The sequence below is a fragment of the Prunus persica genome, chromosome G1 (genome assembly GCF_000346465.2).
Source record: "Prunus persica cultivar Lovell chromosome G1, Prunus_persica_NCBIv2, whole genome shotgun sequence".
Lineage (NCBI taxonomy): Eukaryota > Viridiplantae > Streptophyta > Magnoliopsida > Rosales > Rosaceae > Prunus > Prunus persica.
Window position 1 is genome coordinate 23,925,015 of NC_034009.1, and position 11,114 is coordinate 23,936,128.

General features: G+C 39.7%; 3 protein-coding genes across 4 annotated transcripts; 2 read left to right on the top strand and 1 right to left on the bottom strand.

Annotated features, from left to right (window-relative positions):
- On the top strand, positions 1 to 2,645 carry LOC18789196 (F-box protein At1g67340). The gene is made up of 3 exons (XM_007222713.2): positions 1 to 839; positions 1,046 to 1,208; positions 1,348 to 2,645. Exons 1-3 carry the CDS (start codon positions 553 to 555, stop codon positions 2,113 to 2,115), a joined length of 1,218 nt encoding a protein of 405 aa, XP_007222775.1. The 5' UTR covers positions 1 to 552; the 3' UTR covers positions 2,116 to 2,645.
- Positions 4,735 to 6,324, top strand: LOC18789253. Of its 2 annotated transcripts, XM_020553565.1 has the most exons (4): positions 4,735 to 4,846; positions 5,158 to 5,469; positions 5,764 to 5,792; positions 6,056 to 6,324. In XM_020553565.1, exon 2 carries the CDS (start codon positions 5,171 to 5,173, stop codon positions 5,456 to 5,458), a length of 288 nt encoding a protein of 95 aa, XP_020409154.1. In that variant the 5' UTR covers positions 4,735 to 4,846; positions 5,158 to 5,170; the 3' UTR covers positions 5,459 to 5,469; positions 5,764 to 5,792; positions 6,056 to 6,324. The 2 variants fall into 2 exon arrangements, with proteins under 2 accessions (XP_020409154.1, XP_007223798.1); XM_007223736.2 differs by lacking the exon at positions 5,764 to 5,792.
- On the bottom strand, positions 6,775 to 9,095 carry LOC18790213 (REF/SRPP-like protein At1g67360). The gene is made up of 3 exons (XM_007223800.2): positions 8,803 to 9,095; positions 8,450 to 8,683; positions 6,775 to 7,665 (listed from the first exon to the last, which is right to left on the bottom strand). Exons 1-3 carry the CDS (start codon positions 8,821 to 8,823, stop codon positions 7,210 to 7,212), a joined length of 711 nt encoding a protein of 236 aa, XP_007223862.1. The 5' UTR covers positions 8,824 to 9,095; the 3' UTR covers positions 6,775 to 7,209.

An 11,114-nucleotide genomic window follows, 5' to 3' on the forward strand; every position in this document is an offset into this window, starting at 1 on the left:
CTTCTTCTTCTTCTCTCATAAATAAATTTTAATTTCCGAAAAAAAAAAAGAAAAAAAAGAAAAAAGAAAAAAGAAAAAAGAAAAAGAGTGTGTATGTGTTTGTGTTGGGGTGGGCTTGGGTTTGGGTTCAAACTTCAAAAGCGTGCAGACAAGGGAGAAGGATTTTTATTTCTTTCTCTCTCACTCTCTTTAAATTTATTTATTTATTTATTTTCTTTAAGTACAGGGGAGAGTGAAAAGCCAAAACAAACCGACGAGAGACAGACGAACGGATCTGGGTCAACTCGGTTTGACCGTAAATACGAACAACTCCAGGGGCTGAAGTTGTGAATAGGGACGTTATGTTTATTAAATGTGTGTTTTAGTAGTCGCTTCAAATATATTTATATTTATTTGTTAAGAAAGGAAGAGAGGAGAGAGAGAGAGAGAGAGAGAGAGAGAGAGAGCATTCGGCTGTGTGTCGTTGCTGCTTTTGGTTTTGTTCTTGGCTTTTCGTATATAAGGCCCTCACTTGGCTTTCTCCATTCCGTAATCTCTCTCTAAGCCATAAACATGAGAACAAGGGGTGGGGTTTGCTATCCTAGAGTCGGAGGAGCAGGAGATGTGTGCTTTCAGAAGAAGAGGAAGAAGGACTTCGCCGGAGAACGTTGTGTCTGCCGGAAACGGAATAAACTCTCACCGGAGACAACTACCGGCAGAGAACGCTCCTCCTCCTCCTCTTCGTCGTCGGCGTCGGTCGATTTGTTCGACTCTTTACCCGACGACCTCCTCATTCTAATTCTCTCCAAACTCAGCTCCACCGCCAATTCCCCTTCCGATTTCATCAGCGCCTCGATAACGTACGTTTTCAATCCTGGAATTTTCCTAATTTCCTTTTTGTTTTGTATTTGGAGGAAATTGTTTTCCAGTTGGGAGGTTCGGGTGGTTAGAGATACGTGGTGTGTGGTGTGGAGTGTGTCTTTTAATTTCTTCTTTTTCTTTTTTTTTTAAAATCTAACGGAAGTAACTGATAATTGGATTGGATGGTGTGAATTCTTGTTAACAGATGCAAGAGATTAAACGGTTTAGCTCTCCATTCTCTGGTGGTCTCCAAAGCTTCACCGAAGACGTTCGTCCTCAAAGCCAAGAACTGGTCCGAGTCGGCTCACCGATTCTTAAAGCTCTGCGCCGATGCCGGCAACGTCGAGGCCTGCTACACTCTCGGCATGGTCAGTTCACTCTCAGAAACAACCCCCCAAAAAAAAATCTCATTAAATTGATTGATTAATTTTAATTAAATCCAGTTTTATGAACATTCCTTCACATTATTATTTGTTATTAATTTATTAATATTCCTCATCTCTGCAGATTCGCTTCTATTGTTTGCAAAACCGAGGGAGCGGAGCCTCGCTCATGGCCAAGGCGGCGATTGGCTCTCACGCGCCGGCACTCTACTCGCTCGCTGTCATTCAGTTCAACGGTAGCGGCGGCTCCAAAAACGACAAGGACCTCCGGGCTGGGGTAGCGCTGTGCGCGCGTGCGGCGTTTCTTGGACACATCGACGCGCTGCGCGAGCTCGGCCACTGCCTGCAGGACGGTTACGGAGTCCGTCAAAACATAACGGAAGGGAGACGGTTTCTGGTCCAGGCCAACGCGCGTGAGCTGGCAGCGGTTTTGTCGTCTGCGGCAGCCTCGGGAGTGCCCATGCGGCAGCTGCTGACGTGGACCCCACTCCCGCACCCACATCCTCACCCTCATCCTCAGCTGGGGCACCTGACCGGGTCGGGCTGCCCGCTGCTTAGCGACTTCGGGTGCAACGTGCCCGCTCCAGAGATGCACCCGGCGAACCGGTTTTTGGGAGAGTGGTTCGCCGCTCGGGAGGGTTCGCCTGGACCGGGTTTGAGGCTTTGCTCGCACGTGGGGTGTGGGAGGCCGGAGACTAGGAGGCACGAATTTCGTCGGTGTTCGGTGTGTGGGGCCGTGAACTACTGCTCACGTGCCTGTCAGGCGCTGGATTGGAAGCTGCGCCACAAGGCTGAGTGCGCCGCCGTGGAGAGGTGGGTGGATGAGGAGGGTGATGGTGCTGACGGTGACGGACCTGTCAATGGGGGTGATGACGAAATGGCTGAGAGTTAAAAAAAAAAAAACGACGACCGTAACCGTAACGGGGACGGTAACGGTAACGGCAGGAAAATGTGCATTAAGACCAAGCGGAAAAAAGGAAAAAGAGAACGAGGCCGTTTTTGTGGAAATATATATGTTAAGTTAATTATGGCCGTTGGAAATTTTGTTCACCCTTTGTTGTACAGAGGGGGATCTTTGAGGGGAAGCAAGGGACTTTTTTCTTTTTCCTGTGAGGTTTTTTTTTCCTTTTTTTTTTTTTTTTTTTTTCTTTCGGGTACTATAGAGCAACTCTAGCCTTAATTTCGGTTAAACAAATATCCAAAATTCATGAAAATTCAAATGTTCTTTCTTCTCTTGTTGTTTTGGGGTTACATGTGTTTTTACAAAAATTGGTCAACTGTAATTTTGGTAGTTGTGAGTTTGGTCACTGGGTCTTGGGAATGGGAAATTTCCAAGGTTCAAAAACTTTCCAAAAATATTTGATTTGGATGCATGACACCCCAAAGCTACCATAGCTAAACTTTCCCATTTCAAAAATGTTATTTGTATTTGGATGCAAATGTAAATCTGAGAAATTGGGTTAACTTTAGGGTAAAGTTATGGTAGTGTTATCTTGGATGCAAAAGAAAGGAAAATTAGATTCGAAATTCGGATTTTTTACAGCTCATGGAGTAATTACTTTGCATGAGTGCATGAAAGAAAGAGAGAGAGAGAGGGAGCAGCAATGCCAATGAGCAAGTTGTTGTTGTGCTTGTGAGGCGGACACCAAATGAGCAAAGTTTAATTATCGCCTTCTTCTTCTACTGTCCTCCTTTAGCTTTTTCACTTGCTTTTAGGTGGTCAAAAGGAGTCAGAAACATTTAAGTGATTGACCAAGAACAATAAAGAAAAAAGTAAAAAAAGAAACGAATTTAAAATTTTAAAAAACAAAATGAAAAAGGAAAGGGGAATTGAAGTTAGTGGCAGTGGGGAAAAAGATATGCAATTTGCAAGTGGTGGGTATATGGCTGTTTTTGGGGTTGAGTCATTTGGGTTCACAAAGCCAATTCAAGTGGGAGAAAAATTAGAACAACATCAACTCCTCCTCCTTGTGGGAGCGCACTTGTTATACATCTTTTCCCTTTTTCCTTTTTACAATGCGATATTTTAAACTACTTTAATGTACGAAAAATGAATTGAATTTGAGTGCGGTATACACACTACTTTGGCCAATTGACCTAACTCACATTGTCCTTTTTCCTTTTTTTTAGGCTAAAATAAAACCTTTGATGTTGAGTGGGTGGTCCAACTCCAAGCCCTAGTTGAAATCAGATGGGTTTCAAAATTATATCAAGCAATTAGATTGCAGATGTAAAACCTTTAATTGTAAGTCATGGTCACATGGCAAAGTCAAGTGTTTGCTAGGTTTTTAAGAATAGCAGGTGAAAAACCAAAGGGTGTAGACTACAGAGCTGAGCAGGTGACCCAGCTTTGCTGCTTTGCAAAGTCTGAATTTTGGTCTAAAGACAAGTACAAAATGACGTTCACTGTTCTCAAAAGCCTTTTGTCTGATTGTCTGAGAGTTTCCAAAGACGAAACAGATCTTATTTGAATATATAGAATCTTATTACCACTCTTAGGAGCATTGGAAATTTAAAGCCAAAAACCAAAAAAAAACAAAGTTTGATGTAATGTAACTGAAACTTTTATCTCCATGTATGTAGTAGATGTCAGCCTTGAAAATATATTTGTCTCTACTGGATGATACATGAACGTCACTCTGTTTTTGCTGTTGCTGTTTGCTTCTCTTTGATCTGTTTTTAAAAACTTTAAATTTATTTTTGATGGTTGGAGTTAATTGTATGCTTTTTTAAGCCAGTTGACATGGAAGTTTTCTGATGCAGAGGCTAACAGTTTCTTCAAAAGATGATGCCCATTCAATGCCCTTCTGCCTACTCGAACTCCTCTTTTTGAGTTTCGACTACCTAAATAAGCAAGTAACAGACACTGCTTTTGAGGGCTGCTTGTTGGCTAAATCAGTGCTTCTTGTATAGTAGGGGTGGGGTGGTAGCTAAAAACTTGTGGGTATAGTTTGGGAAGCTCTGCTCAAATTCTTGAATGTGTTTGGTTAGATATGGGAATGGCCAGCTGTATCAACAATAGCAAAGGAAATAAAAGAAAATCATAAGCTGTGGACCGATCTTACCTTAATCACTAAGCTGTGGACAATGTAATCATTGGTAAGTATTATAACAATCGCTATGTGACGGATGATTTTAATAGTAAATTTACTTACTCACTTATGACTATAACAAGAATTTGACTCTCACTTTCTGTTTGTACCGATAAAAAAAGAAAAAAAGAAAAAGAAAAGGGTTCATAATTTGAGCTCTAACACTTGTAGTGCAAAAGAAAGAGATATTAGTTGATTAGGTTATCAGTCTTAAAGAAGAGTAACAAGTTTTCAACTTAAGATGGGATTATGGCTTCTTGCTGATTAAAGAAGAAAATAAATCACAAAAATGCAACTATGTTCAAATTTTAAATTCACTCAAAGTTCTTGGCCCAATTGAAGTTTTTGCATCGGCCCAAAGAAAAAAGAAAATACGCGGATAAGCCTTGGCCCAAGAAAATACGACCCATACATAAAATAGTGTAAAAAGAAGAAGGAAAAAGTTTTATTTCTGCTGGATTTGATTTGACCCCCAAAAAATCGTTGCCAAACACGGTGAGCTGCGTAGGAAATTTGTAAATCAAGCACCAGGTAAGCTCCCCAATCGATTCTTATCTTCAATTCTGTTATAATTTTTGATTGATTTTCATTTTATTTAGTTTAATCACAGCTTAGATCGGTTTCTAAATCAATTGCTTACAGTACACATCTGGAAATTTCCATTTCGCGAGTTTTCGATCAGTTTGGTTGCCTAGAAAATGTTAGAGAAGAAAAGAAAGTACCAGAACCCTATAGAATCTAATAGCTGAATCGGCTTTCCTGCGAATAGTTTAAATTGTATAAAATTAGGGCTTGTGGAAACACTGAGCAGAGCTAAGTTTTTTTAGGTTAACGTTTTTCAGGGAGAGTGAGAAGATGGGGTTTGTAATGGAGTTTGCTGAGAATCTGATACTGAAGCTAATGGAGGACCCTAAGGAGAGGGATAGGAAATTCAGAGAGCATGTGTATGCGGTGAAGGACCAGTGCAACAAGACCAAGGAGATGTGGGCCCTACCTCTCCGTCCCTATGGCTTTTGGACCTTCGAGCGCCACAATTCGCAGCTTCGTTGGGATGCCCAAATTAGCCAGGTTGCCGGCCGGAGGGACCCCTACGATGATCTCCTCCAACACAGCACTGACCCTGTCACCTCCAGAACTAAATGAGTGCATATAAGGTTTGCTTCTTTGACAGTTTCAAGGACATTGTGGGTTTCTATTTCATGATTGGGATTGTGTTGAAGCTCTTTGAAATGTTGTTGTGGCCTCTGAGAGAATTGAGCCCAATTTTGTCTTTGGAGGTTTCTTCATCCAAATGCAATGCTAAAGGCTCCAAAGCTTGTGCTTAGGGGAGTGCATTTTGGCATTGCACTTGTCATTGAAGCATTCGCTATATGATTGTTTTGTTGTTGTTAGTTCTAAATTTCCCATTTCAAAATTCTTATTTGTTATTGATTTGACCCTTCTCCTAGGTAAGGATCTGGTTCTTTTGGACGGAAAGGTTAGGAACCACCATTTTCCCTAACAGTTTTTGCGTAATTAGAGAAACTGTCGGTTTCATTTGCATTATAATCATTTTTATGCACTATATACATTATGTAAAAGAGGGTAAAAGATTACATTTCCTTGCATTTGTGATCTAATCACTGTATATGATTTCTTCAGGCTTTCGTAACCTTGAAAATATTAGTGTTTGAGATCTCAAGTTGTGTTTGATATGTTATGGGATGAATGATGCTCATTGGTTTTCTTTCCTTGTTGCAGTTGCATAATCACTTGGAGGTTTCTGTTGCAGTTGGAATTCAGTGTTGCTGCAAAAGTGTTGTTTGGTTTTATTGCTTTCCTCAAGACTGGTCTCTGTTTGAATAAGAGTCCGTGTAACTGTTGTGTTGTGGATGAACAACTTTTCACTTCATGTGAATTCTATAATTTTTTTTTATATATTTAGTACCATACCAATCTAGGGATGCCATTCGCTTTGGTTCGGGCTTATGCAGACAATACGAAATAAAAGAAGGTTTAGTTAGGAGCAATGTCAAGTGCAGCCTTCCCAACTTACCTAACAACTGTTTTTTTCCCAACTTCCCGACTAACCTAACAATTGAGTTTCTACTAACATTCTTGTAATTGGATAGTTTGGACTTCAATCCATGGACCGAGCTCAAAAGAAAAATTGTCAGTAACGCATTCAAAATCAATGCAGATTGTAATTTGCCTGTGGAGTATTATAACTCAATTGGTTGATCTCATTCGTCTAGAGCCAAATATTTGATTAAGAACATTTTGACATTCTTGATTTCCTCTTAGTGCCAAAATATTACCATTGAGACCAAATTATCAACAGTGAAGAAAATGATTTTGCTCAGACTCAAGATCGATAATTTCTTGATTTTCCCCTTTGATCCCCTTACACTCCCTTTTATTTTTCAATACATTTTACTATAACATACAAGATTGTGTAAGTGAACAAAAGAAGAATTCGGAAAATCAGCGTCCTTCAAAAAAATTGAAGAACTTAAAGCCAGTACGTCAAAAATACTGCTTTTCATTTTGCTTCCACAGGCCACTCATCCACACATGCAAATGCACTCATTTTTCATCATATTAAACCTAGTATGCAACAGGGCAATCTACTTTGTTGAAGAAACTTCCAACAGATATTGAAGAACCTATCCAAGTAGGTCTTAATATGCACCGGACTAGAGAGCCGATATCTAGATACGTGCATGCCATTGTTGGCTAAACCATTTCATAACTCGAAAAAAGTTTAGAGGGTCTAGAAATCATTTACATAGTCGCTAGCTAAGCTAAGTAGATCAACATTTCTTCTCCCAACGAACCCTATCTTAAATTTCTTAAATACCAAACGACTTGTAGAAGCCAACGACAGATTGTAACAACCTGAGGCAGAGACTTATTCAATCTGAATCAGAGGAATCAGAGGAATGCAAAACAGGCACAGCCGCATTTTCTTTCTTCTTTGCCTCACCCTTCTCAACTGCTTTGGATATCTCATCAATCGGAACCAAGGGTAAATAGCCGAAGATGGCATAACCCTTCCGAGTGAAGTCCTTTACGGTGCGGTTGTATTTGTCGGACCACTGGGCAGCAGTTGGTGCAGCCTTCTCTGCCACTTTGTGGATGGAAGGATACTGGTTCAGTCCAACCCACAACTTCACAGATTGGTTTAGGACAAACTGCTTATATTCTGTAGCTGCATAATGAATTGCTGAGCGCGGACCCCCAGTTTGAGCCTCTTTTACAAACTTCTGGCCTTTTTCCAATGTTTTTTGGATCAAAACATGCGTTTGGCTCGCAACCTGCTTAGCCAATGGAGGAGCATGCTTATCAAACTTGCCTGCGGCTTGATCTACCTGTGAAAATAAATAAACAAAACGATTAATATTTTCAGAATATGTCAATTGCTTTAAAAAAAAATAAAAACTTACCCATACCTATGGACATCTATGAAGCCTTCATCAAAATCGATTATTTATGAATGTAAGACAGCACAAGGGCACAGAACACGAACTACCATAAAAGAAACTGTAGCACATGTAACCTATGACTCCTTAACCAAAGGTACTAGGATCATTAAGTGTTTGTTACCAAAAAGAGAATGGGTCAGAAGCATCAATTATCCACGAAAGTTTGGCAATGGTCCTTGAATGATCTACTTTATCAGTCTCATTACAATAGATACCACGGGGCTAGTAAAAATCAGGGCACAAATCCAGACACAAAACACCACACCACAAGTAAAAACCGCGGGCATAAGCAAAAGCACAAACATGTGTTCAAACCAGGCAGATATCACTCTTAACATCGATTCACAAAGGATATCAGGAGGACCATAACTTTTACTTTGATCCGACACAAACATCCGTTTCCCAAAAACACATCATCTTTTTATTCTAATCCGAGGGCAACAAGTAGAGGAATTTGAAAGCTACCTTGACAAATTAACTTATCAATTCACCGCATCAGGAAAAAAACCAAAAAATTTGTAAACAATTACTGATTATCATCATCATGAATATATGATTTCAGGTAAACTAAAACAAAACAAATCAATTACTCGTTTCCATCTGATTAATTCAAATCTCAACAATTTTATTACATTTCATTGTAATTAGAAAAAAAAAAATAACACAGTACCTTGGTGTCGAGAAAAGCAAGGACATCGTCAGGGACGCCCTTGAATTTCCGGTAAACAGGACCAACAACGGCGGTGACAGCACCCTCCACAGTCCCAACCGTCGATCTCAGAGGCCCAGAGTTCTGCTTCGCGTAATCGTACAGATTTGACAAGCACACCAGAGTGTGAATCGCCACAACCCTAAAAATCCCTAGGTGCTTCAACTCTTTCTCCTTGTTGATCTCTATCCCTTTCTGCAACAACAAATATTCAGAAAAACAAAAAGTTGCTTAAGATCCAAGCAAACAAACACAGAGTTGTGCCAAACCAGAAATCCAAAAATGAAGAAGTAGGAGACTCGAAACTCAATTACCTCGCTGCTGGCGGTGGCCATTGTTTTCTCTTTGCAAGTGAGATCACAAATAACAAGGGCTTTTCAAGATCGGGAAGTTTTTTGTTTGGCTCAATTGGAAATAAGAAATGGATTCGGTGCGAGGGATTATTTATAGCGGCAGAGTTACGAAATAATCTTATACGTTCGTGCGATCGACGGTGGATATGGAATCTGCTTTTGCTTAAGTGGGCCCTATATTTGATCAGCTCAGAATCAAAAACAGGGAGGTTTGTGGAAGTTTCGGGAAAAGACCTGACGACTCGATACGAGTTTGTCGACACCAGCACAGTAGCTTAGTGCCATTCAGTCAGTGTGAGGCGTGAAATGCTTCTGTGGGGCCCATGATAACGCATGTGGGCCTCATCTCTGTTTCGGATAGATTCCGCGCTCGAATGGGCTTGGCTTTAACTCCGTTCTCCCCGCCAGCGCCAATTGATCTATTTTTTAATGAAAAGAAATACAATAAATTAATATTTTAAAATAAAACTAAAATAAATAAATACTGTGCTATAACTACTAACTCACATCATCACAATTAACTGTAAATTCAAACAAAGCCCACAAATGATCTATTTGTCATACACGTGGACATGAATTAATATTTTTTGTACTATGAAAAAAATCATCTCTTATTATATTAACTTTTTTGTTTTGGATCTATATATGTTTGTCTTATGTGTTATCATCGCCTTTAGTGGCAGAGCCGGCTAGGAAAGTAACCCATAATAAAAATTAGTATATTGAACGTCAACTTATCTTAAATTCCCCATCAACTTCATTACTTTCTTTCAGCAGATAAAGATAGAATAAAAGGAAGGTTTTTTTTATCACAAATAGTCTTTCATGTTTATAAAATTATCGCGAATTGTCCTTCAAGTTTTTTTGTAACACTAATAGTCTTTTAGATTATCATCTATCCATCAAAATGGTCATTCTAGTTAATTTCTGTCAAAACTAACGTTAAAAAATCACTGCCCAATCAACCAAACCCAACCCTCAGAACTCTGTCCCTCCATTTCCTCCTGGGTCCTTCCATTTTGGCGCCTCAGTATATAAGTATATAACCAATCTTGCAAAGTAAATTCTAAATAAATTGAAACAATCCAAGCTCAAGCAAAAAGTTAGACAACAATTATAGACGATGCATGAAAGAGACAGAGACAGAGAGAGATTACAGTGGCGCTAGGTACACCATGAAGGCCACGAGAGAGAGAGAGAGAATTTAGAATTAAAAACCAAGCGAAAATTGAAAAGAAAAAGGAACCCAATCATTAATACCCGGGGGGGAGGGGGGAGAGGGTGTGTGTGGGGTTGTTGTTGTGGTGTTGGTTAGAGGAGGTAGAAGAACTAAGTAGCTAGGGTACATAGAACGCCTAAAACAAAGGCCAAGAGGAAAGCATCAGGGGCTGCCATTCTAGGGGTGAAGCTTTTTTAACTAAGGAGTGTGAGGATTTGAGGGCACTCCAGAGAATCAAAGAGCTTGCTCTAATTGTTGCATTGTGTGCCTTTATACAGGAAAGCAGAAGGGGAAAAGAAGACCAAAGAAAAAGAAAAATAAGAAAGAAACAGAGTTGAGCTAGCTATGTAATCATAATGAATGAGGAGAACTACAAGCAATTAGCCACAAGATTAAGACACTCTGCAAAAGCTTAGCTTGGTACTGAAGGGTAACCATAATTAGGTGTGAAGAAATTGCCAGCCACATTGAGATTTGCAGCTATAAATGAAGTCTTAGTCATCCTCTGTTTCGTACTGGATGTTCAAAAACTATAGAATCACATCAGTACTCAAAAAACTATTGAGGACTCAGTATTTGATGTGCCATCGATAATGAATTTGCAGGACTTCTTCTATATTTCATATTGATCCATGAGCATGAATTTAGTCTTTCTCTGGAGTTCTCCATTGTTGGTCTTTCTGTTGAGCTTGGATTGTTTCAATTTCTTTAGAATTTACTTTTCAAGACTGGTTATATACTGGGGCGCCAAAATGGAAGGACCCAAACAGAGTTCTGAGGGTTGGGTTTGGTCGAATGGGCAGTGATTTTTTAACGTTAGTTTTGACGGAAATTAACTAGAATGACCATTTTGATGGATAGATGATAACCTGAAAGACTATTAGTGTCACAAAAAAACCTGAAGGACGATTCGTGATAATTTTGTAAATCATGCACCGTCGGTAGCCGTTGTTTAAACTTTAAAGCATAAAGCAAGTGCATGCATACAAATAATGATCAAAGTAATAACTAAAATTCAGAACTGATGATTGCGCCCATAAGTCAAATCATATCT